General features: G+C 38.1%; 1 protein-coding gene and 1 long non-coding RNA gene across 6 annotated transcripts; one reads left to right on the top strand and one right to left on the bottom strand.

The window, feature by feature from the left end:
• Nucleotides 1–1,422: 1,422 nt before the first annotated feature.
• Nucleotides 1,423–11,209, bottom strand: pcgf1 (polycomb group ring finger 1). Of its 5 annotated transcripts, none has more exons than XM_060885812.1 (10): nt 10,981–11,209; nt 9,366–9,471; nt 6,883–7,035; nt 6,711–6,782; nt 5,762–5,867; nt 4,036–4,083; nt 3,707–3,749; nt 2,984–3,067; nt 2,017–2,097; nt 1,423–1,569 (listed from the first exon to the last, which is right to left on the bottom strand). In XM_060885812.1, the coding sequence occupies exons 1-10, from the start codon at nt 11,065–11,067 to the stop codon at nt 1,519–1,521; spliced, it is 831 nt and encodes a 276-aa protein (XP_060741795.1). In that variant the 5' UTR covers nt 11,068–11,209; the 3' UTR covers nt 1,423–1,518. The 5 variants fall into 5 exon arrangements, with proteins under 5 accessions (XP_060741795.1, XP_060741797.1, XP_060741798.1 ...); XM_060885814.1 differs by lacking the exon at nt 10,981–11,209 and adding an exon at nt 10,820–10,971 and having other exon boundaries at nt 2,984–3,070; XM_060885810.1 differs by having other exon boundaries at nt 1,424–1,569; nt 2,984–3,070.
• A 2,095-nt stretch (nt 11,210–13,304) lies between these two features.
• On the top strand, nt 13,305–15,968 carry LOC132855492 (uncharacterized). Its single transcript, XR_009649345.1, has 3 exons — nt 13,305–13,349; nt 15,160–15,268; nt 15,640–15,968. It is a non-coding gene; the product is annotated as an uncharacterized LOC132855492 (long non-coding RNA).
• Nucleotides 15,969–25,353: the final 9,385 nt, after the last annotated feature.

Here is a 25,353-nt window from a genome sequence, read left to right as displayed (position 1 = left end):
ATTATTATTATTATTATTATTATTATTACTGTTACAAAGCAAAATAAATTAGAACAAAGAAGCAGAAATTCATCTCTATAATTGTCGATTCAAATAAAAAAATCGCTGCTCAATCGATATAAAAAAATGCATTGTAAATTTGGCATCAGGACTCACAATTAATTGAATTTAATTTTAGAGTGCCATGAAAACTACCAGATTTGAACAAACAAACAAATAAATAAATAAACAAATTTATCAGATTTATCAGACTGTATTACAACACTAAGGCACAGTCCTTTTGGCGACTAAAAGAAGTCAGCAGTTAGAAATGTCATTGCATGCGTAAGCAATGACAGCCATCATTATTTATTTATTAATCAGCCGCAGATTATCTCTTTATAGGATTATATTTATAGTAGAACACATTTTAAAGTCATAGAAAAACATTCTACAATATCTTACATAATTTTGTTAAATGCTAGAAAAAAGGTCGGTCTAATGTGTCGTTACAAATCAAAGTCTTAGACTATAATTAACCTTTTATGTAACGAAAACGTGTGATTTTGCGGGGCCGCGTTTCTGTACCACGTGCCAATGACGCCCCCTTGTGTTCATTTTCAGAAATGCAGAGCCTTATGTTCGCTCAAAACCTGCTACAATTTTGCCTAGACCTAAGAAATGTTCCATGCAAACAAATCAACGGATCGTTAAAACAACAACGAAAAAAAAAAAAGCCTTGTTACACGTAGCAGTGATTAGTTGAATCAAAATTCGGGAATCAATTCCTTCTGTGTTTTACATAAATACTGTACAATTAAAGTACATATGCGTTTTAAGTTCTCTGGTTAGCTCTGCTTTAGGACATGTGCATTTCAAACCTTTGTGTTAATTTGTAAACAAATCTTAAGTGTGCATTACTATGCACACATTATTACAGCATGTCCCCTTTTCTCTGCTCTCATGAAGACATCTGCAGAACACTAGACATCTACAGTACAGTACAGTTACATATTAAGGGAGAAAAACGTAATTCTGATATGCTGAATTGCTATTCATTAATTGTCTGCATTATGGTAATATCAATGTGAATGATATTTAAAATGACTAAGAAATCCACATTTGCTCTGTGAGAGATATTCTGGTTAATTGTGCTACTTTTTCTTCTGTACAAATTTGTCTACCATTTTGTACCATTTTTTTATCCATCAATTACTGTAACCAACCATCTACAGGAAAAGCATGGTGTTTACCACTTCCTGCTAAACTGAGGAAATCAAATCAATGTGCTGTTTGATCCATCCTGAGTGTCAGCTGATTATCCTCACTGCTACTCCACCATTTCCAAAGTCCTGATGTGTAAAATCTTGTTCTGTCCCTGTGACGACTTCAGACAGCAAGATTTTTTTTTAACACTTACATTTATTTTTTTTTTTCAAAAATACAAAACAAAAATAAGTATATATGCAGAGAAAAAACTATTAAAATAGAATATGTGAAATACAAAATATGTACAACAGTAGATACTATTTTTCTATCCTATCTTGCTCTCTTGTCCTTGATGGCATAGTGCAGAACCAGGGGTTGAGCCTAAAGGGTAGGAGGAGGGAGAAAAAAAAAAAAAAGTATAAGAATAATGAGCACAAAGGAAACTAACAAACCTTTAATCCATCTGAAACTACATTTTTCACTTCCTTAAAAATAAATGTGATGTTATTTACCCCAAAACTAAATTAAATTGTACAATTTAACCAATCACACTGTTTTCTAAATATATATTTACATTTACAGCATTTAGCAGACGCCCTTATCCAGAGCGACTTACATTTTACTCCCCCCCCCCATCTCATTTCTATACAACTGAGCAATTGAGGGTTAAGGGCCTTGCTCAGGGGCCCAGCAGTGGCAGCTTGGTGGACGTAGGAATCGAACTCACAACCTTCCGATTGGTAGCCCAACACCGTAACCACTAGGCTACCACATCCCATATAATGCACATACATATAGCATATAGAAACATAGCAACCGCAAGAGTACCTTTCCAAACCAATGAGACAGCCAGAGACGCTTCATGGTCATGTGATCTGGTAGACATTCATTATTAAAAAGCATCTGGACCTATCACAATAAGAGCACAAAACAGAGCAGTGAAAAAAGGGATACAGTCCAAGTATGCACACAATTACTGCTCACAAAAACAAGGACTTAGTCTACTTACAGCTCAGAGCAGGACAGTGTGTGTTACATTTTCAAACTACTTAGACCTCAAAGTTTGTAAAGGTATGGTACAAAAGTAGAACAGAATAATTAAAGATATAAGAATTAGAGTTCTCATAGCTATTATTAGCTCATTTAATCATTTTAATTGATTATTTATAAACCTGTTAGTATTCTTTAGGTTTTTATCAAGCTAATGTAAACCTGAATCTTATAGCAATTAAAAAAAGTGTTATGGGATTTGAAGTTTCTAACAAATAGGCAAAATATTATTGTAAAGATTTGAAAAACGGGCATCATATTTCCATAGTATCATGTTCATAAAAGGTAAAAAGACAAAACTATAATAAAATTATTCTTGATTTAGAATTAGCGGTCTGTGGTTTGCTACAGAAGTGTACCGTTAGACTAGTATCTGTCTAAGTTTTCTGGTTATTTTTATAAATATCGTGTATTTACATTTTTTTCCCCAAAACTATTTTTAAGTATGCATAAATACGTCCTTTGTCTCATGAAAACGTCTACAGGACAGTTATATATTAAGTGCTAAATTGTTGTTCAGTAATGGCCTGCATTAAATCAAACATGTGCTGTTTGATATATATCTGATTAGCATCACTGCTAAGAAATGTGGGAAATTAAAAGGGGAACCAAAATGATGTCAATAAATAAGGGCCTTAGTCAAGCTGCCCAATTTTAAGAAAATAATTGCCAGCAAAGAACTGAGTAAGTTTCACCGAAGACAGTAAAGTTTTAAAAGGAGAATTAATTACAGTAAGAGACAGACCTGATGTCTCTCTACGTTGAGTCGATGGCACAAAACTTTCCTCAGGTGTCTGACCTCGGCTCGGACTGAGCAGCGAACAAACTTCTGCTGTGAAGAGCAGAGAGCACACTTCAGTGTTACCAGCACAGTGCATGTAATCTCACATGTAGCAGACGCAGACATGTTAGTCCAGCTTTTAAAACGGCTTGTTGTAGCCCAAAACAACTGACAAACCATTTTCACATTACAAACAGGTTTGAAGCTGACAACCAGCCTCAATTCAGGCATCTCCAATGTCACAAAAACTGAATCAGGAACAATCCGAAATAGCTGGCTGAGGGAAACGGTATCCTTACATACTAAAAAAAAAAAAAGTCATGCAGAACCATCATAGATCAAAACCTACACTACCTGGCCATGTGAGCAAAGTTTTTGTATTACTTTCATTGATTTCACTCAGAAAACCAGTGACACTTAAAAGTGTTGTGAATTTTCTACAGTCTGATACTGCTCCATCATCTTTAACCACAAAAGCAGTTCTGGCCTTTCTCTTTTGCAGGTAAAATGTTTTTCAGCAGGGTGAAGGATAGGCTTTAAGGAGGAAACAGCTAAGAATGATGTAATTTCCTGTTTTGTAAATACAGACCCAGAGTTTTACAGAATGTACATATGTACAGAATATACACATTTACATTCAACACAACTGCATAACACGCTGCCCCATGACAGTTCTTCATACCTTACCTGTAAAGTTAACTTATTTTTGTCTTTTCCAGATAATGATGAGCTGCAAAGAGAAAGAACAAATTACAAAAGATCAAATGCATCTCAAAAGTCTCAGAGGTACTCTGATAAGCATCATAATAAACAAATATCCAGTGGAGAAGTGGAGAAGCCATTATATTGTTTCAAAAGAGTGAAATCTTGTGTGTCTGGAGTTCAGAATCATGCTGAGTTTTCATTTTAATACTTTTTATTGCCACGATTGTAATGAGACTAATTTATAGTTATGGTTATATCAACTAAGCTATAAAAAAGTATATAGAGGTATTTAGACAAACAACTTTGTGCACCTTTTTCTTTTTTTGAGGGTGTCTTTCTTTTTTGAGTTGTTAGGGGAACTAATCCACAAAGACAAACAGACAGACACAGAAAGACAAAGACAGAAAAAAAGAAAAGAAAAAGAAAGAAAGAAAGAAAGAAAGAAAGAAAGAAAGAAAGAAAGAAAGAACCATTTATTGATGCCATTTAGTGTTGAATTAACATAGTTAATTCAAAAAACATCAGATTTTTCTGGAACAAATTAGTACAGCTCCTGCGCCATGCGTGTTCAATCATGTCTAAATACATCATATAGAAAATTATTTAACCTATTTGTAATTATTTAATCTATTAGTAATAGATTAGGTTCTTTTATTAGTCATCACTACTGTTACAGTAGTGATGACTAATAAAAGAACCTAATCTATTACTAATCTATTTTGCCTCCTAATTCAGCCGACAAAGTCTGTAGTTTGAATAACACAAGGCTTTGCGATGGAGAAATACACAGGATTGCTTTACTAGAAGAATTAAATGCTTAATTTAATGCCATTTTACACCAGACGTGGTGTGTGAACTGTGAACATGACACTTCTAATATGTGCCCATGTTCATCAACAAGTAAACAGTATTATTTTCTTACTAAAGTCACTGTGAAATGAAATATTTATGTGATATTGTGCCCAGAATCTTTATTTCGGCTCTTTGTGATGCTTCTAACTGCCACTGTACAAGGAAGTTAATGTTTCATTTTGCAGTACACATTTTTAACTGAGTGCTAAAGGAGCAAAGTAAACAGATTAAAAGTGTAAAAATTATACATTTTTTTGGTAGAGTGAGGAGAGGTTAGTGTTTAGTTAAGTGTTAACAGAAGAGGTGTCTCTTCAGACATTTTTGATTCTGATGGTCAGTGCTGTAAAAAATTCATTAATTATATTACAGTTCGGTCCAATTCGGTACAATTTGATTGGTCATGCGCCGTTCCTTCTATATTTCTAACTGAATGTTTTACTGTGGTCTATGATTCCCAACAGCGTTAACATTAGGTGACATGGCAAAATAGATTTTCATAAATAGAACTTTTAGCTTAAAATAAGAAAGCTCATCATCTGAAGGTGAAAAGAAAGAAGGGGCAACAATTTCACTGGAAGTACATTTAAAATGAGTCTGGCTTCTTCAGGATTTAATGTAGCAAAAATAAACCAAACGTTTCGAAAGTGTCCAAACTTTCACTTACTAAATATTAACTTCTTGCATATTGAACTAAAATAAAAGCATATTTCACATGCAATCATGAGGTTATACTGAATATCTGCAAGCAAAATTACAGCCGTGTTGACATTCAGTAGATTACTGAATTCTCATTTCAGTTGGTACACACAATTACCAATTCATCAGCCATCCTTAGCCCTGGATATTTATCAGTAATTCTAGATAAAACATATAGTAAAGCTCTTGTAAATAGTAAATTTATTAAGCAATTAATAAAGGTGACCGGGGCAATTTTCCTGACTCCTGGTCATATTATGATAGAGGGAATGCGTCTTTTTGCTGATACACTTGTGCCTCCATGGAGCCCAGTTGTTTGTGTCCATCCACGCTCGAAAAGCCCAATCATAGAACAGTAGAATTACTGCTTCAAAAAGTGACTTGTTTTCTACAAATAACTTGTGTCCCAGAATGCTCGAAGTGAAATTACATACACTTCATTCTCTTTATGTATTTTTATGTCCATTTAAGACCAAAACTGTGGCTTACCTTTGTCTCTCCAGACATAGTGAGACTTGTTCATCATATCTGTAAAAATGGGCTTTAGAGTGATCGAAGCTGGTGTACGGTAATCCTGTATTATCTGGCAACGAGTCTGTGAGACACAAACACAGCTTAAATTAGTCCACACTGAAAGATTATTACCTGAAAAGTTTTATATGGCTGCTGGTTTTTCTCCATCTAGAATTTAAGAGGTGATCATTAAAACGGTGCGTCCTTTGAATTGTGAAATCTTTTGCTACTTGTAGAACACGTTAATTAAATGTGAAAAAAAAACAGCATGTTAATCCATGGCTTTAGCTAAGGTTTATTAAGTCCCTGAAACAAGCTGTGAAGAAAACTGACTTCCCAAACACCTAGTTTGGATGTGCCTTCTGTCTGTCATTCTACAGACACCACACAAGCTACCTAAATAAATAAATAAATCTAATCTTATCCAATGCACCTCTGGGAGACTTTTGCTGCAATACCAAAAACAGAAAACAGCCTCTGCTAACAAGCTCTCAAACAGACGTGTACTTCTTTTGCAACAAAGCACTATTTATTTATTTATTTGTTTGTTTGTTTGTTTATTCATTCATTCATTCATTCCCACAAATTACATTCATCCAATTCAAGTATTTACATCCATTTGATTAATAGTGTAATAATAATAATAATAATAATAATAATCATCATCGGTCCATAAAATTATTTATAAAAATAGATAACACATGAAAGAATGATGTGCTGTTTGTAAATCGGTAAATCGTTGTTCCCAACAGTGAAAGCCTGGTTCAGAGACAGGGCATACTTCAGCTAACGGCAAAGAAAAAATAAAATAACCATCAAGCAGTAAATAAAATGCCCAACTGTCAGTCTGTCTACCATATTGCATCATTCAATTCAGAAAAAGCTGTTTTGTTTCTACATTAAGCTTTAATACGTTCTTGCTTACCGTCCCCTAATGGCTGTATGATGCGCTCAAGACCTCTTGATTGATAAAATTCCCTGATTCTCTTGTCTTCACCTGAAAAACAAACAGAGTATAATAATTAAAAACGATTAGACATTCAGTAACACAACACTGTATAGATGTTATTGTTCTAATGCGCAGCAGGTGTACTTACTCTCCTGCAGACCTGGAACAAGTTTGTATACTATGTCTTGCATTACTCTGTCCAATTTAAGATTTAGCAAAGGCTGTGTTTCATGAATTTTGATGTTACACATTGGACAATATTTGCTGGTCTGGAGGTATTTTACAATACAACTCTTGCAAACTAGAGTGGAAAGACAAGAAGAAGAAAACACACAATTAGCAGAACAATAAGGCGTCATTTATATTATAAATAAGTTTAAGTCTTGAATCTGATTGTCAGATGATGGCGATCATATTTCTATGAACGACAACTCTTACTGAAATGTTGAAATTTAAAATCACAGGTTTATATTACTGTGCTCACATGGAGTGTTTTATAGTGTACACACCCAAAAGTTACAAACTGATTAAACCTGCATTAATCAACATTAATCAAGACAAAACCTCAGGAGAGTCTTCAGGACAAAAGACGTTCTGCTTTCTTGTATTAAGTAAATTCTCCACTAATATGTTCAGGTACGGGGGCACGGTGGCTTAGTGGTTAGCATGTTCGCCTCACACCTCCAGGGTCGGGGTTCGATTCCCGCCTCCACCTTGTGTGTGTGGAGTTTGCATGTTCTCGGGGGAGGAAACCGGAGTACCCAGAGGAAACCCCCGAGGCACGGGGAAACTTTCCTCCGGGTACTCCGGTTTCCTCCCCCGTTCCAAAGACATGCATGGTAGGTTGATTGGCATCTCTGGAAAATTGTCCCTAGTGTGTGATTGCGTGAGTGAATCAGAGTGTGTGTGTGCACACTACACTCCGTCCAGGGTGTATCCTGCCTTGACGCCTGAGATAGGCACAGGCTCCCTGTGACCCGAGGTAGTTCGGATAAGTGGTAGAAAATGAATGAATGAATGAATGTTCAGGTACATCACAGCATTCATGTTTTCTTTGAGGTGTAACCCAGAACTGTTAAAACCACAAATCATGTCAAATCATGTTGCACCAACTACATGCTTCAATGTGAGTATAGTGATCTAGGGTTCATACACACCATTCTTCCTCAACACATGGCAAGCACCATGCCCCGAGCACTCAGGGCACAAGGCAGAGGACACCCTTGACAGGGCACCAAACCACTGCAGGGCATAATTTTACACACATGTATGAACTATAGTGTGAACTCAGTATGAACTATAATGTATGTGGGTGAAAACCGGAGTACCTGAGAAAAACCCCCACATGCTCACACAGAGTAAAGGTGGGAATCACTCACATTCGAGGTGTGATGCAATTATGCTAACCACTAAGCCACTGTGCCCCCAGAGACAAGAGTACCTTAAACCAAAGCATTTCTGTTTCGTTTTAATGTTTTAGATTAACATCTCTGTGCCCCATAGAAATACAGAGGACTTTGGTGCGAGTTGTATAGGAAAGTTGAGGAATGTGGTGCCGTTTATTGCTTAATGTTCTACTGCCTTCTCGCTTAAGTTTCTTATGATTAATTTCTCATTCTTATTATGAGAGCACATGTAAAGATTTAAATTATTCAACTCCTTGGATTAACAGAGATGTTTAAGGTTTTGCTATGCCTTTCCTTCATTCACCATGATTGCTAATTGTTGCATTACTGTTTTCAAACAATGGCATAAAAAACTTTTAGAACGATAGCCAAAAACTTTTTCTATTGCCTATAAACACTTTAATATGCACTTAAATGTATTTTAAAATATAAAAATGTCAGATGACATTAACCTATGTACAACTGAAGTAGATATATGCACATGATGTATATTAAATCCCAAAAAAAGTCTCCAAATATCTAGTATATTTCCTCTCACTGCATGTTCTCAATTCAGTGATCCAGAAAGAGGTAATCTGTCCATAGTGGGGTAGATGTTAGCGATGAATTCTTATGTTGTGTGTTCTCTTGTGTGTGTCCTCATCTCATTCCCTGATTTGATTGAACAGCTAAAAGTGCAAGACATGCCACAAATACAACAAGCAGTGAGTCTGGCTAGCAAGACAGATGACCAGCAGGATCTTGCCTGCTTCAGCCAACCTTTTCCCCACAGAGAACATGTGTGATGACCTGTATGATTAACAAGACACAGGTTGTCGTCCATCAATCTGGAATACCGCCAGCCTGCACATTTTAGTGTTTCCCCTGCTTCCAAACACATCTGATTCAACTGATTAATTAATTAGCAGTTATTGCTGAATCGAAATGGGGATGTTAGAGCAAGAAAATTCGAGTTGGAAACTTGGGAAATAAGACAAGGTGATTTTGTCAATAGCCGACAATACCAGCATGCAGTCCTGTAGTAACAGGGGTTACTGTTACTACAGGACATCTAGAGCGATCCGAATGTAACTTGTCCTCAAGCCAAGTTCTAAAATACTTATGGAACATGTGGAAGACATTCCAAACTTATCCTTTTTCTGATATTTCTATTTCTGTCTAACCTGTTACATTTCGAGGTTCAGACGTTGCCCTCCCCCAATGGGGAAGGGTGCACAGAACTTACATGTGTGAAGACACTCAGTAATAGTTGTGGCATCGATGAAATATCCTGCACACAGGTAACACACAATGTGTTCATTCAGGTCCTTGATTTTTATCTTCACTTCTTCCTGTTAAATCAGACAAGGTCATAAGAACATATTGTGTAGGAAAAGGAACGTTAGTAAAACAAAACATGCAGACAGTGTTGCCAATTTTGCATTTTTGTTGTTTGATTTTAGATCTGTTGATTTTTGATGTTATTAGATCTGTTAATGGTTATTATTATTATTTAAAACGATAAAAACACTGGCAACAAATCTAGCAATTTTCTGACCAAACAGAAGCTTACGGTTTGGCTTTCATGCTCACATCACAGCTACTGAATATAAAGAGTTTAAAGCCTGACTGATTTGCGTTCGCGTAAGCTGATGTTCCCATCAATTGATCATATCACCACTGATCACCCCTGTTTTTTTCCCCACACCAATGCTTCACTGATCGTCCCTCCAAATTTTTTTATTGGTTGTATTTACAATCGCTAATAACAGCACTAGCACATTTCACTGTTTGTACATCTCTACTGCTCTGTGCTGGTTTAATTGAAACCATCAGTACAATTACTATGGGTTGTTGCCTAGCAACACACGGCCGTCTGTTTCCTGCGCTTGTGATAAAGTATATAAACAGCTTGTGGTGCCGTGACCAAAATACTTCTTAAGAAACAAACGATCTATTATTTTTTCCATTCTACTTCAAGTGTCTTCTTAAAACTCTTTGTTCTCAGTTGGAGTCAAATAACGATTCGATTAATATGCAAATGACTCTAATTGCGTCATCTGGAGAATTTTAGTGCACACGTTCGCGTGGGGAAAAAAATGCCAACACCGAGGCGTTCAAACTAAAAACCAAAGAAAACAAATTTCCACGTGGAGCGCAAACCACACGAAACAAACAAACAAAAAAGTAGTAAACACTAAAAGATCAGGCACAATTTCAGCATCAAAATAGAAGTGTTCAAGTATTTTGTAAATCTTTTTATTTTTTTTACAAGACTACAAGAGTGAACCGTGAGTGAAGCTACGACATGAACGAACCCCGAGGCCAGAGTGAAAGCTACAGAAATAGATTTTAGTTGTTTATTTTCACGCCGTGGTGAATTTACTCCTCAGTCTGAAGATAGTTCTACAATCAGCAGAGGAGGAGGCGGCGGCTTTGACGCCCACGGATGCACTTGTTCAGTCGTGCTAACAGCTAACAGAACAATCTTCGCAAGGATGGACACGTTCTCTCGACCTCTTACCGAAACCTACACGTTAAATTCACACATTCTCCCGACTTTATCTCAATTTACAAATCTCAAAGTGTAAAACAATAACCGGACCCCATAGAAAACAAAGCCACAAAAGAATAAAAAAAATAAATAAAAAGAAGCCTCGCGCTGGTGAACAACAGCACACTCGATTCATCCACACTCACGCCTGCGCAAAGCCGCTGCATGCTCGCGCAGTTCGTGTCGCTTCCCCGCAGTCCGGACGAGCGCGCGGCTGCACGAGCTCTATTTATATCGTATCACGAGCCCTCGGTAAATCCCCTGCACGAGCAGCCACGCTGTATATCGATAAGCTGTCTTTACTCACCTCGTTTCTTAAAGGATCGAGTTTATAAACGTTCTGTAGTTGATTTCTTAGCCGCATAGCTATCGCCATTGGACCTTGCTCCGCCATCTTTGGGAATTCTGCTTACTTCCGGGTAACGGGAGTGGGCATGTTCGGTGGTGGCGCGCGGTGGTGTGAGATGAACCGATCCTCGGCATAACGCTGTAATCTGACTTCAGTTTCTGATTACATGGCAGGAAGCACGTGCAAAAGCACGTTGTTGTTATGATGTGGTGAGAAATTGAAGTAGAGCAAATGTGGGGCCGGAAGTTTCTGAAATCAACCTTCAGATTCATTCCTAAGTTCTGGGGCTCAGTGTTTATCATTAAATACAGTATGTAGTGCAGGGCTCTCAAGTTTTGAAGACAGGCAAGAGTGACATCCCCAACCTGACCCCCACCCCAAAAAAGGATCTATTATTATTATCAAAGTTTTTATTTAATTTCCATTTATTAATTTGTGTGTGTGTGTGTGTGTGTGTGTGTGTGTGTGTGTGTGTGTGTGTGTGAGAGAGAGAGAGAGAGAGAGAGAGAGAGAGATTATGACTGGTGTTTATTGTAAGTGTTTGTTGCCTTTTTGGACTCCTTTATCATTTGTAATGTTGCTCCCATTTAAAACACTTCGGCTGAAGCCCAGCCATTTTTAGGGTCATGATTGAGGACAATGTCCCGTCCAGAGACAAGCTGTTTCTTGTTGAGGTTTTGTTCAAACCGACCATCGAAAGTGGAAGCACTAAAACCAAGCCTGCTTGTTCTGAGCAGGTGTTGTCAATGAACTGGGGCCCCCTGGCACCATCTCAGGGCCCCCAGTTTAAGAACCACTGGCCTAGACTACTTGTTCTGAGCAGGTGTTTTGTCAGTGAACTGGGGCCCCCTGGCACCATCTCAGGGCCCCCAGTTTGAGAACCACTGGCCTAGACTACTTGTTCTGAGCAGGTGTTTTGAGTGAACTGGGGCCCCCTGGCACCATCTCAGGGCCCCCAGTTTGAGAACCACTTGCACTAGACTATTTGTTCTGTGCAGGTGTTGTCAGTGAACAGGCTGTAAAACTGTTTGTTAAGTTACAGACACTCATGAAAAACTCATGCTGATTATCTGGTAAACATTCTCTAACAGCAGTTAAAATGTCATTGTTTATGTCAAACAAGTTGTGAATTTGTTGTAACATTACAACACTGATCATGACTCTGTGCTCAAAATGATGCTCGCAGCTCCAGTGGTTTTCTCTGGGTGAAGGAGGATGATGCTGAACAATTCCAGGATCTGCTTTTTTTCATTGGTTGTTGTGTTAAATCTTACCCAGATACAATAGTGCTGTTTTCTGATTGGCTATTGTGTAGCACCCCCCCCCCCCCCCCGTTTTTTTCTGATAAGTGCCAGGCTCGACTAAGAACTCCAGTGGAGGCGCGCTTGATTCCTGCCCTGTACCATAGAGACAGCGGTGCGGACAAATACATTTTGGGTGCTGCGGCGTATTAAATATATGATAAATAGTGCGTTTTTCTGCGTGACAAATACAATGTGTGGCAGGAGTGCGTAACAAAAGACTGAAATGAGTGACTGTCACTCTCAATGCGTGACACTTGACAGCCCTGTTAGTGGGTTGAATTGTAAATGAACAAACTGGGTTGTAGAGGAATTGCCATGATTGTGTTACTACCCCTGAAGGTAAATTGTTAAAAGGCAATAAAATCTGAAACACAAATAAAAATCCATTTACACTGGTATTTTACTTTTCTTGTGTTACTATAATTACACTTTATTTTGAAATACAACCACATACATGTACACCAAAAACGTTTTGCTTCATTATGTGTGAATCCGTTTAATATTATATACATGAAGTATCCTTTTAAATGAGTTCTTCATCATAGGTGATGTCTATTGTATATGTGTCTCACAACAGCTGGTTGTTACCTGTTCATTCATCTATTCATCTTCTACCGCTTATCCGAACTACCTCGGGTCACAGGGAGCCTGTGCCTATCTCAGGCGTCATCGGGCATCAAGGCAGGATACACCCTGGACGGAGTGCCAACCCATCACAGGGCGCACACACACACATTCAGCAATAGGGACAATTTTCCAGAGATGCCAATCAACCTACCAACCTACCATGCATGTCTTTGGACCGGGAGAGGAAACCGGAGTACCCAGAGGAAACCCCCGAGGCACGGGGAGAACATGCAAACTCCACACACACAAGGTGGAGGCGGGAATCGAACCCCGACCCTGGAGGTGTGAGGCGAACGTGCTAACCACTAAGCCACCGTGCCCCCTCGTTGCACAAGTTACACGTTCAAAATGAAGTTGCATTGTCGGAATTTCCTGAAAATAATGGGAAGAAGAATTGTAAGTTCTCATATTCATTGCTTCTATTTTTTTCAAATAGTGTTATTGTTAAGATATGATTGTTTGGAAAGTGTAGTTCCATTATCTGTCTGTCTGTCTGTCTCTCTTTCTAACAACAGAATTAAAAAATAATAGAAGAAATGAGTAAGAGAACTTATTTCTTCTTATAAGTTGTACTCTCAAGCTCTCAACACTGTTTGAACACTTGTTCAGTAGTGCTGACCAGCTAACAGGACAATCTTTGACCGTCGTAAGGATGGACACGTTCTCTTGACCTCTTACTGAATTGTAGATGTTAAATTGACAATTTTTTCCAACTTTATCCCAATTTATAAATCTCGAAGTGTAAAACAACACCCAAACTCCATAGAAAACAAATCCAAAAAAGCCTCGCTATGGTGAACATCAACTGTTGAATCGATTACATATTGAACATAAAATACTACATGAGAAACAATGGTTATTTATATATATTTTACACTCCACTTTCAAAGTAACTTTTCCCAACCCAAGTGTTTCAAAGCATTCCAGTTGCTAGTCACAGTGAATGTAGCTGTAAACACATCTAAGGAAACATGTGCCTGTATTACCACTGCTGAGAGAACAGACACCTATATAATGTCCTATAAACAATCCACTGTCAAGACCGAGGCTGCTTGTAAAATAGGGGCTGAAATGATATTTTAACTAAAAAATCCTCCCGGATAATCCCCAGTCTATTGAACCTCTACTCGTCATACATAGGTTATATATGACAAGAAAAAAATTATGCAGTCAGTAGAAACTACAGTACGGCAAAAACTCATGTTTGATATGCAAATGTATTAACACAGCTACGAAACTCATGGTCACTACAGTAGACAGGCTTCTTAGTCTTCATGCATCACTGCAGGACTTGTTCATTTTCACTCCTGCAAGATGTTCAGTCAGCTGTGTCAGCTATTTATCTATGTGCTGTTACTACCCAGCCAGTAGATGGCCTCATGCACATTCAATTTTGTGCTGAAATTAAAAACCTGTGGTTAGTGTGTGGTGAGCAGGTTAGAATGAAACCCGTAATTGGGACCAAATTGTAAACAGTCTAGCAAGGGCCTGCAGATGTGTAAAAGAGTCTTCTCTGCTCTTCAGTCATTGTTATTTGAATAACATACATGCTTTATTTTGAAATGGAAGATGACATAAAAGTGTAAAAGTATTCTGTTTTAACTCTCACCATCCACATTATTAGGAACACATGTACACTTGCACATTCACCCAGTTATCTAATCAGTCAATCATGTGGCAGCAGCACAATACATCAAATCACACGTATACAGGTAAAGGACTTCAGATACTGAATACTAGGATGAAAATTTAAGTCTGATCTTCAATTTTCTAAGCTATTTCCGTATCATTTTGCTATCACAGTAATATTTTAAGAGAATGAACTCATACACTTCACATTTGAGCCATACATGAGACCCTAAACCTAAAAAAAACTTCAACAAATGAGGCCCTTACCCAACACTAAACCAAACCTGAACAAAGCTTTGCTTAGAAACATGATCGTACACCTCCCGAAGTGCAGATAGACCTCCAGGACTGTAAGTCTGTGAGATAGTTATCACAACGAGACCTGTTACAGGTCAATGCACATCTGACTGATGGCTCAGAATCCACACTATTTCCAATACAAGCCCTAAGGCCCGGACACGCTACAGCATTTCCTAAAATGAACATGTCAAAGAGAATGATTAGAGAGAGACCAGGCTTAAAGCACTGTACAACGTTAGTCAGTTTATCTGATCTCACAATGATTTTTTTTTTCCAGTTTTCTGGCCAGACACCTAATACGATTTGGACTTTCTGCCTTCAAATGATGGAGCTGTCTGATCATACTGTCTAAAAGCCAAAAGCTAGCAACCTGGGGGAGAGACAAGGTAAACGATCATCTGATTAATTAACTGTCCTTCATTGGCAAGAGTCCAACAGACAGGGAGAAAGAAATGAAAAAATGAAAATATGTCAAACTATATGGCAATACAGTGTGTTTCTTGTTGAGATTCACTGATGTGAAGGGAAACCAGAATATGTTTGATCAACACAATAGTAGATACAGACTGTGTTCACTATGCCTTGAATCAAAGTCAGGTTGTCTTAAGTGGAAACAGTCGATCTCACCGATATATTAAAAAAGTACACATTTATGTGTAAAATGAAGTCAGTATTTAAATTAAATACTTCATACCATTGCTTAATTTCCTGGAGGCTGTGATCTTCCCTTGCTAGCAGGTTTAATTACTTTTTTTAGCACCCCTGGGTTGGACCTGTTCATCCTGAGTGCTGGAAACTGCCAAACAACCATACCAATAAGTTGGGGTTTGGGAGAGCCTCCCACTATGAGCTTTGCCAGGGGGAGGCCCTTTATTCTGGACACACAGACTTTTGCCCCTCCTCTTGTCCCAGAACAATCAGAGCATGCAAGGACAGAAACTATGCTTTTTATTTCTTCTTGCAAATATCTTTTGAGTGCCAAGCTAATGAAGAGAGCACCCACTCACTGCTCTGCACCCCATCCTGTAAAGCTTAGGCAAGAGTCTATTACCTTAAGGGAATCTCTGGGAAACAGGATTTTATTGTTATTTTTGATGCTTAAAAAAGAACCTCACCTGTCTGTAGGTCAATTACCACTCACTAGAATCACTAGGCTCACTAGTCTCACTTATACAAAGATGGCAAATGTATTAAGCTGGACCGTGACTTCCTGAGCAGAAATGCTAGGTTCAATCAAAAGGTTATCAAAGTCATCTGACCAGCGAGGCATGGAAATTAAGTTTGTTGACAGAGCTTCCAGTTCTCCAGCACGTATTCCTAAAGTATTCACTTATGTGTGATTGACATCTATTTCAGAATGGCATCTTGCATAGGCTTTTAAGGAGGGGCCTTATAACAGTACAGCAGAATAGGGAGACCCCCCCCCCCCACACACACACACACACACACACACACACACACAAACACTTGTGGGAGGACAGAGGCAACATGCCCCTTCCAGTAATTCTGAGAAATGCCTTACTAGGCGCTGTAGGCACATACATGTTTACTGTATATGGGTCACATGTTACTGTCTAGCATTTGCTGGAAAAGTGTTAGTATTTTGTGAATTGGGCGTTGCATTGAATCCACAGGACAGCATCCATAACCATACCATAATACAATGGCATGTATGACCTGTGTACTATGGGCTCTTCCTGGACTGATAGATTGCAGGCCTCAGGGTCCAAATAAACAGGCATGTGTGACCTGACTGAGAGTGCCAGTGAATACTAGCTGCTCAAAAGACACCTGTGGTTTCAAGGAATGCCTGTCCTTGGATGACAGCATCGGCATTCTGGAATCAATGAGACATGAGAATGAGGCATCATCAAGTTCCCCTAAATTTAAACAGCAATGTGTATTCATGGTGTAGTGTTTAGTCAAGTTGTTTATGGCCACATGCTTGCAAGTCAGTCTGACATTGGGACATGGTGACAGTTACTCTGAGAAGATAGAGAGGAAAAGCCATCTTAGTAGCAGTTAGCCACAGACTAGACAATTAGCAGAGTCAGTGATAAATGGTACATGCTATGGTGTGGGGAAAAGAACTGAACCACATTAGCTGTGTGTGGAAGTGTGACACTCTAAACACATGAGGTAAATTGGAGTAAGTATAAATATAATTATAGTTTTAATTAAAGTATAAAAAATACTTTTATAAATATATAATAAATTTATTTTGTGCTTTGTCTCATTTTTATTTTTCTTGATTATCAGATATTTAGTGATTCATTAGGAGGTTATTAAAGATATAAAAGATATAAAAGAAAATGCCCTGACTACCACATGATTGAATAGTGTGGTGTTCTAGCCAGCAGGTGGTGCTGGGTAATATGTGAAGAGCAGGGCAGTGGGAAACAATGGGGATGGCTCAAGGCTTTTGCCATCTTTGTGATCGGTAGAGCTGTTTGTTGGGACACAACACTGTTCTGCCCATCTGCTTGATTAATACCTTGTACAGGCATTTTGGTCTGTCTCCAAATCTATATCAGTATGCAAGTGTGCATGTGTTGTGTGTCTGGTTGTTGGTGGTGGGGGAATTGCACTTGAACTAGAATTGCACTTGAAATATACATATGTATATATATGTATATATATATGTATATATACACGTATATATATATATATATACGTATATATATATATATATATATATATATATATATATATATATATATATATATATATATATATATATATATATATTCTTTCTTGCTTTTAACTGTTTTAAGTAGTGTTCCAACAATCAAAACCCACTACGGAAACATTAGCCAATAGATGTAATTCCTCCTTATCTTAACTCAGATGCGTTATGATCTAATTTTGGCACCCAACCACAGTTACTTATAAATATTGTTGCTCATATCGACATTTAATAAAAATGCAATATACATCTTTTTGATGCTGTTACTTTATCTTGGACATTCCACGGTTGAATAAACTGGCATTGGAGGGTAATAAAAATATCCCTGACATTCATTCCATCTAAAGTAATTAATTTAGCCTATCAGGACTGATGTCTGTGTGTGTCTGTGTGTGTGTGTGTGTGTGTGTGTACACGCATGTTAATTCGGAGTGATGCATTTAAGCCATGTAAACAGTGTAATTACCCCATTGGGTCTAAAAGCCATGGGTGATTTTAGCCTTAATTACATAGTTATTCAGTTCTTGTCACAAGGTTCTGAATCCAGCACTGCCATCCGAGTTGGTGAATATTTCTGTTGCAAGTGTGAACACTGGTGTTTGTGATGCATTAAATATAGTTAATATAGTTGGTTTGATTAACCTCAATCCTGTATACATTATAAAAATCGGATTTTATTTGACTATTTACCAGCCTATTTGATAGCCCAATCGTTAATAAGACATGGGGCATAAATGTGTAGAATATCATATAATAAATCAGTATAATGAATAAATAAATGTACATTGTACCTTAAACAGGTAACTAAATTTATATGGTGCATGCTCCCAATGAATCCTTTTAAATGGTTAATTCCATTGAATCTTCAAATGAGCTATTAAAAATTCCCCATAACAGTTCCCCATAAATCCCTGAAATTTAAAGGTATATAATATTTTGTTTTTGAAAAACTCAGTTTTCTGTTTCACACGAACTGGCACGGCATTTGCACCCTAAACTCCTATTTACTTAGAGGAATAGCGGAGGTGCTCTTTTGGCATCCCCCCTGCATTCCTGCAGCACTGGCTCATGTTGGACCTAGCCCAATATAAAGTATACTTTAACATCAAGTACCTTAAACAGGTATTAAGGGCGGTACTGTAGCCAGTGCAGCAGCTGAAGAGCTGTGAATCCACAAAAACATAAACACTTCACAGATGCAGTTGTGAAACACCAAGAGGTCATTCAGTTCATTGTGTATTGTGAGTTTTTCATGATTGCTGCACATGAAGTAAGAATTTACAGAAGACTGCAGATTTATAAATACATTAGTGATATAAGTACTGTAAACCAACAAGTCAGGAATGCGGACACTAGTAAATACTCTACATTTAAACAAAATTTGCTGTCCCTACCGCAGTGGTATATAAGTCTACAAAGTCTTTTATGGTCCAGTTACTTTTAGCAAGTAGCTGAGAGTTAACTTTTTTTTAAAATACTCTAACCAGCCACTATTCTGTCACTGACCTTGTAATGCGCATGTATCCCACTGGTTGAGAACAGCAGCTTCCTCTCTAGAGATGTCTATTTCAATTACTACATGCCTGTCTTATCTTGTCACGGCTGTTTGGGTGCATATGGGCCAAACTAAAACACGGACCTGGCCGAACAAAACCCAAACTGCAAAACCATCATCTGGCCACACTCGAACTATGAAAGCTCTTCAGTAGATGACGACAACGAGTCCCCGACTACATCGACACATCCTGAAACAGGTTGCAAACTATGTACTGGCAGATAATGATCATCTTTGATGCTTCAGCAACATTAGCATTGTGCTTGTCCCTTCACCTTGCCTGAAGAGCTTTGATGGCGCTTTAAAAAAAAGAGAAGGGGAACCCTTATAGCCTGCGATAAGTTAGGGATGGGATTGCTTTGGAGATTATATTCTGCTGTCTCCCTCAACCTACATGCAGGCACACTTTCATCTTGCATCTTTCATCTCTTTCTTTGTTGCATGCAACCTGAGGTCTGCACAGACTTGGACAATAAGAAAGAGAAGGACCGAGATTTCCTGTCTGTTTCACAATGTGTTTCATTTCCATTGAAGAATCTTGATTTGTTTTGTTTTGTTTTGTTTTTCTTCAGTTTAGTGTATTACTTATGATACAACAAAAGCCCTGATGATTTCAACCATTATGTTTTAAATCTCAATGCTAGTGTCACATAGGCAAACTATTAAAAATAAACCAGAATCTTTATTATATTTATACTGTATATATTGTATTCAAATACGCATTATATATTCTTTGTGGTGCTTAAACAATGAATTCGTTATGAATGAATTTATTTTTGTTAATTACTTTATATTAGGATGCGTTTGGTCTGGAGTCTGTCTTTGGCACACTGAGCACAAGGAAGGAATACATCCTAAGTGAGATGCCATTACATTGCAAGAGACCATGCACATGCACAACACCAAGGGCCATATTTCTGGAAAACCAGAGAACCCAGAAGAAATTCATACCAACATGGGAGGAGAATCTATAACTCTACACAGGGGCTCAAGGGGACTGGTTCTGTATGGCATCTTTGCTATTTATTGCACCACCGTGCAAAATTCAATCAATTCAGCTACACTATACACAGGAATTGGTTCCTGGTACTCTAAATAAGCCTTCAGTTAAAATGCAAGCTTATAGTGCATTGTTATATAAGCTTATAGTACTGTTATGATATTTAGAGCAATTTATGAACTTTCTAGCTTGAAGAAGGATGCAGGTGATACTGCTTTAATAAGGGAGGAGACATATTTGTTACATAAATTATTGCTATGAAAAAAGATGAAAAAAAATTTACAAGCATATATCTTCACCTCTCCACTGTGTATAAGCAGACTTATCACACACTGAAATACACATCCTCGTGTACACACACACTCATACACACTCATGTAAGATAAGGCTGTCTTACAGTGCAAAATTAAGAAATCATTAGAGCCATTCATCATTCACATTGTGGAGAAAAATGTTCCTTTGAATAATTACTTGAAATTCAAAGCTACGAGTAAAGAGATCAAAGTCAAGCATTCTTGGATAATCCTCCTGTGTTGCAAATCTTCATTAATCTGCACTGTCTGGTCACCACTCTTTGACATGCTTCTCCAGTATAAAAGGAACGGCTACTATCAATTATGATTAAGTTGTGCCGTTGTTTACTTTTGCCAGGTCTGGGTGCCAGGAATTGATGTGAGAGATATGGCAAATCTGAGCTTTGCATGTTTGAGCCCCCAGCTCAGGGGGTCTCCTCAACAAGGGAGTACACAAGATCTTAATAGTAGACTTTATGAGAACTACTTGTTTACTCTATGTGGAAACGTGTGAGGAAAAGAAGTTGTGCAATACTGCTTGTATCCTTTTTTCTCAATTCAGACCCTTTGACTCTCACCCCTTCACCAAAAAACACACATGAACACATAAAATAATCTGCATACCAAAAAAAAGCCCTTTACATAGCACTGTTCTTTGTTGTTACTACACAACACTGTTCTGTTGTGTCTTTTGTGTCATTGTGTATTTTATACTTTTTATAGTCTTGTGTACTTTATTACTCTACTGTTATGTATTGCGCCACAGTCCTGGAGAAATATTTTGTTCCGTAGCTATTTAATGGAATTACAATAAAAAAAAACAACAACTTGACTTTGAAAATGTCCTCAATGTTTAGCTCAAGTTGATAAAACTATGTGGCCTGCTAACATGCTGACTGGGACAGTGCAAACATTGGTGATGTGCCCACCTGCAGAAGATTGTGAGTAGAAGGTCTTTAATTTTCCTGCAGGTCCTGATCAGAGGGCTGATCAAAGTTCTATTGAGATTAAAGGGCTAAAGCCTGAGAAAGCTGAGCTGTACAATACATGGAGTACAATACATGCACAATTTCAGCCAGCAATCAGCAAAGGTAATTACTGTTACCATTATTAGGTCAGGAACCCCTGCCTGATAAGTGGAAAGGAAAAATGCAATCAAGGGATTGTGGATACCAGTCTCACATTTTGGCATGTTTAGTTCTGGACAATGGTTTGTACCATTCAGAAGTTCAACTGCTGCAGTATGTAATGGAAAGGTGATATGCATAGAAATGACATGACTGATTCTAAGGTCTTCCCTTGAGCCAAAGATGGCATTCACCCTGACTCATTAACCACACCACTGAAAAGATTAATAGGAGAAATCTAAAGAGACCATGTTGAATTCCAGGGTGAATGACTGACCCTACTTTTAAATGTCAATCTCCAGGTGGTTTTGTGTTTACCACCCACATGAAAAGAGCGGGATATGGTGAACAAGGAAGCAGCACGGATGCCCCAGGGCAAGAACAGACAGTTCCAACTGCTGTGTGGTCAGCTTTTAACAGAACCTCATTTTCCTTCACATCATCCCAGCAGATGACTGCGGCTTTTCCTGCAGCAATTAAGCCTGATTTGCTCATCAGTCGAGCCGAATAATGACCAGGGGGCAAATATACAAAATGGATCTCTTCTTGACATCACCTTTTGCTTTGATTGCAAAATATGCTGCACTGGCCTCTCTCCAGGTGGCTGAGACCAGCTTTGATTGAGTCAGTAGAGGCACTCAGCAGCAGCGTGTGGCCTGCCACATCATCCTTATGCTGTTTTGTGACTTGGAAGTTTAAATTCATTGTAAACAGTGTGAACACCATCCATCAAATCCCATAAATGCATTAATAACTTTAGCCATTTATTAATACAGTGATTAATGGTCACTTGATATTACTTTATAGAAGTTAATAAAATAAGTGATGTTACCAGACTGTATAAAGCTGCTTGTTTAGTGGATTAGAGCCTTGTGGACATAAGAGGAAACATGTTTGTCATTATCTTGTGATAACAGTTCAAAGTCTGTCTGGAATTTACATTCAGTTCAAATAAATTTATTTGTATAGCGCTTTTAACAATGGACATTGTCACAAAGCAGCTTTACAGGAATATAGAAATGTAGGATATAAACAATATGTTTTTATTGAAAATTTTCCCTAATGAGCAAGCCAGAGGTGACGGATGGCAAGAACAAACTCTCTGAGATGATATTAAGAAGAAACCTTGAGAGGAACCAGACTTATCTGGATAACCCAGATAGTGAGAATATAAAAAGGAATTTTCCTTCTATATCTGTACTATATGTAATATAAATATTTAGGACATTCTACCACAGCTTATGACTTCTTTAAACAAATCAGATTTTGTAACATGTATCTTCTGTGGTTTGTGTCATGGGGTTTTCATTAAAAAAATTGATAATCAGAATTGATTGATATCCGCTTCCTTTTTTAGGTTCATTCACTGATAAAGATTATGATTAAAGGTTATTATGGATAAAAGTCAATGTGCATTTTAAATGCAACAATCAAAAACTCACCACATTCAACCCAAAGTTATTATGAGTTCATATCTTGTAATCCCCACATGTAAATCTTACTGTGAGAACCATGGACCAATGCCATATTGAAATAGGCTCTATGTTTAGTTAAATCTTACAGACGAAGATGATTAAGTGTGTAAGATGGCGTCGATGGGAGAGACAGAGTTTGATAAGGTTGGGGCTTGCAGTCGACAAGCCGCCCTGAGTAGAAATTGATTTCCCATTTGGCTGGCCTGTGTGGTTCAATCAGTTACAGGCATGTGTGAAAAGGTGAGACAGAAAGAGATATACACAATAGTTCAAACGCTTGAAGAGAAACTTTTAGTTTGAGTTTTAGGACGTTTATCGCAAAAAGCCCATTCCGTTTCGAGGTAAATGTTTGGACTGCACAGAAATTAAGATCAATATTTTTCTAGGCTTTGTTTGGCCTAGGATCTCATTAACAGAGTGTTCTCTCCTCTCTGTTTTAACATCTTGATTCCTTGTTTTCCCCCCCTCCTGTTGCTCTCTTATGTTTTTCATATACTGAGTGCAGGCTAAGCTAAAGTAGACCCTGTTGGACAGATCATTGTCTAAGCAGCAATTAAATTTTGAGTTACACCGTTGGGGGCAGCCAAACCGTCTGGGATAAAAATGTTTTTGCTTGCCAATGTTGTTGGATGGGCTTCAGTTTTGATAACACCTAATCTATTTGCCAGTATTTCACATCTACTGTTACTCTGAGTGTTTTCAAAGACGCTAAGAGATGTCATTCAGAAAGTTCCAGAAAAAGTGGGAAATCCCTAAATCTGTGGCTATATTGCAAACCATTAAGAATCTTGTGTACGCTTGTGGTAGATATAGCTGAATGTAAATTAAAAAAAAAATCAAACAAAGTTAAATGCATCAAGTATGAAGTCTCGAGTATGAAGACTGTGCAGAACATTATAGGTGCTGTGGAATAGAGACGTTTAGCGTCGTTGATAAACTGAGAAGGCTGTATCTGATAATCTTTCTCTCTTTGAGCCATAATAGAGGGCAACAGCTAGGGGTCAGTAGTTAATTCCATCTTATGCACTTTCTCTCTCTTTCTTTGCTCCAAGGTGGTTTGAGTAATCGAGTGGAGGTCAGTCATGAGTGAAAATACTACAATGTAAGACAGAATCAAGGGTGGAGACCAGCAGCTGCTTATGATGTAGGGCATCTGGTGTATGTGTGTATGTGTGTGTATGTGATCAGTATGCATCTGTCCTGCATAGTATAAAACTGGGATTGGCTAACAGACTTTTTAAGCACAATTTACCCCACAGTAAGTCTTACAACATGGAAAATAACACATTAATTGCCCAAACTGTTATCACTGGCGGATTTACAGTAATTTAGAACGACTTTGCAGAGTACCATGCACATTCCCAAAATCCTTAAGGTATTGTCTGAATAATTATGGCGAATGAATTCCTGTACAATCATTCATTTGAAGAGATTCAAAACCAAGCAAACATCTGTGATTATCAGCCACAGAGGACGAGATCGGCCTAAAGCCAAGGGAATATCTGCTGTGTGTGTGTTCTCTGAATAACCAGAACAGGTTATCTCGAATAACACCACTATAGGTACATAGGCCATAGACAAACCACACTCCACATGATTTGTAAGATGCCATGTTGAATATTTATGGGTGACTGTGGAGATATGCTAAATCTCTTAGATTACCCTCATGAGCATAGAGTAGGTACACACACGCTATGAGAGTGTGTACACACAGACAACCACCATGCTCAGACTCTTTCTATCTGATCTGACTTTGTTTCTCCCTTCCTCTTATGCACAATTTCTCTCTCATACACATATAGCACTCTGTTGACATATTCCACCTTTATATTCACAGACCCTCAATATTCATTCTTGGCATATGAGGTGACATACATGCATGTCATGCTTAGATTTGCCACAAGTTTGTGTGTGTGTGTGTGTGTGTGTGTGTTTGGAAGAATTCTGCATTGAGATGAGATGAGACCTAATAACTAGTTGAATGGGTATTGGATCCAGCAGAGCACTAGAGGAACATCTGGCTGAAGAGGCTTCCCACAGGCATGACTCCGATTAGCAGAAGCCACTAGGATGTGTTAGTACTGGTGCTGATGCCGCATCCCTTTTCACAGGCTGTACTGTACTGGGAGCCAGAGCCAGCATAAGTTAGCCATATCTGAGAAAGATCTCAAAGCCAATGTCTCATGATAAAGATGTGGAGAGGAAATGCCTGAACTTTACACAATGCTGTAACTTTCCTTCTAGTCTATTCTGGATTGTGATGTTGAGTTTTTATGCAGTGCAATAAAAATAAAAAGAGGAATTATAACACATTAGTATAGGCCTAGTTTTATGG

The sequence above is a fragment of the Tachysurus vachellii genome, chromosome 13, assembly GCF_030014155.1.
Source record: "Tachysurus vachellii isolate PV-2020 chromosome 13, HZAU_Pvac_v1, whole genome shotgun sequence".
Taxonomy (NCBI): Eukaryota; Metazoa; Chordata; class Actinopteri; order Siluriformes; family Bagridae; genus Tachysurus; species Tachysurus vachellii.
This window is presented reverse-complemented; position numbering and strand designations above follow the sequence as displayed.

Bases quoted from the DNA above. Each gene is read 5' to 3' on its own strand.
- pcgf1 (XM_060885810.1), bottom strand. From the start codon at position 11,067: ATGGCGGAGCAAGGTCCAATGGCGATAGCTATGCGGCTAAGAAATCAA. The intron at 6,783-6,882 runs GTAAGTACACCT...TTTGTTTTTCAG, and splicing joins TGTTCCAGGTCTGCAGGAGA to GTGAAGACAAGAGAATCAGG. The intron at 2,098-2,983 runs GTCTGTCTCTTA...TTATTGTGATAG, and splicing joins TCAACGTAGAGAGACATCAG to GTCCAGATGCTTTTTAATAA.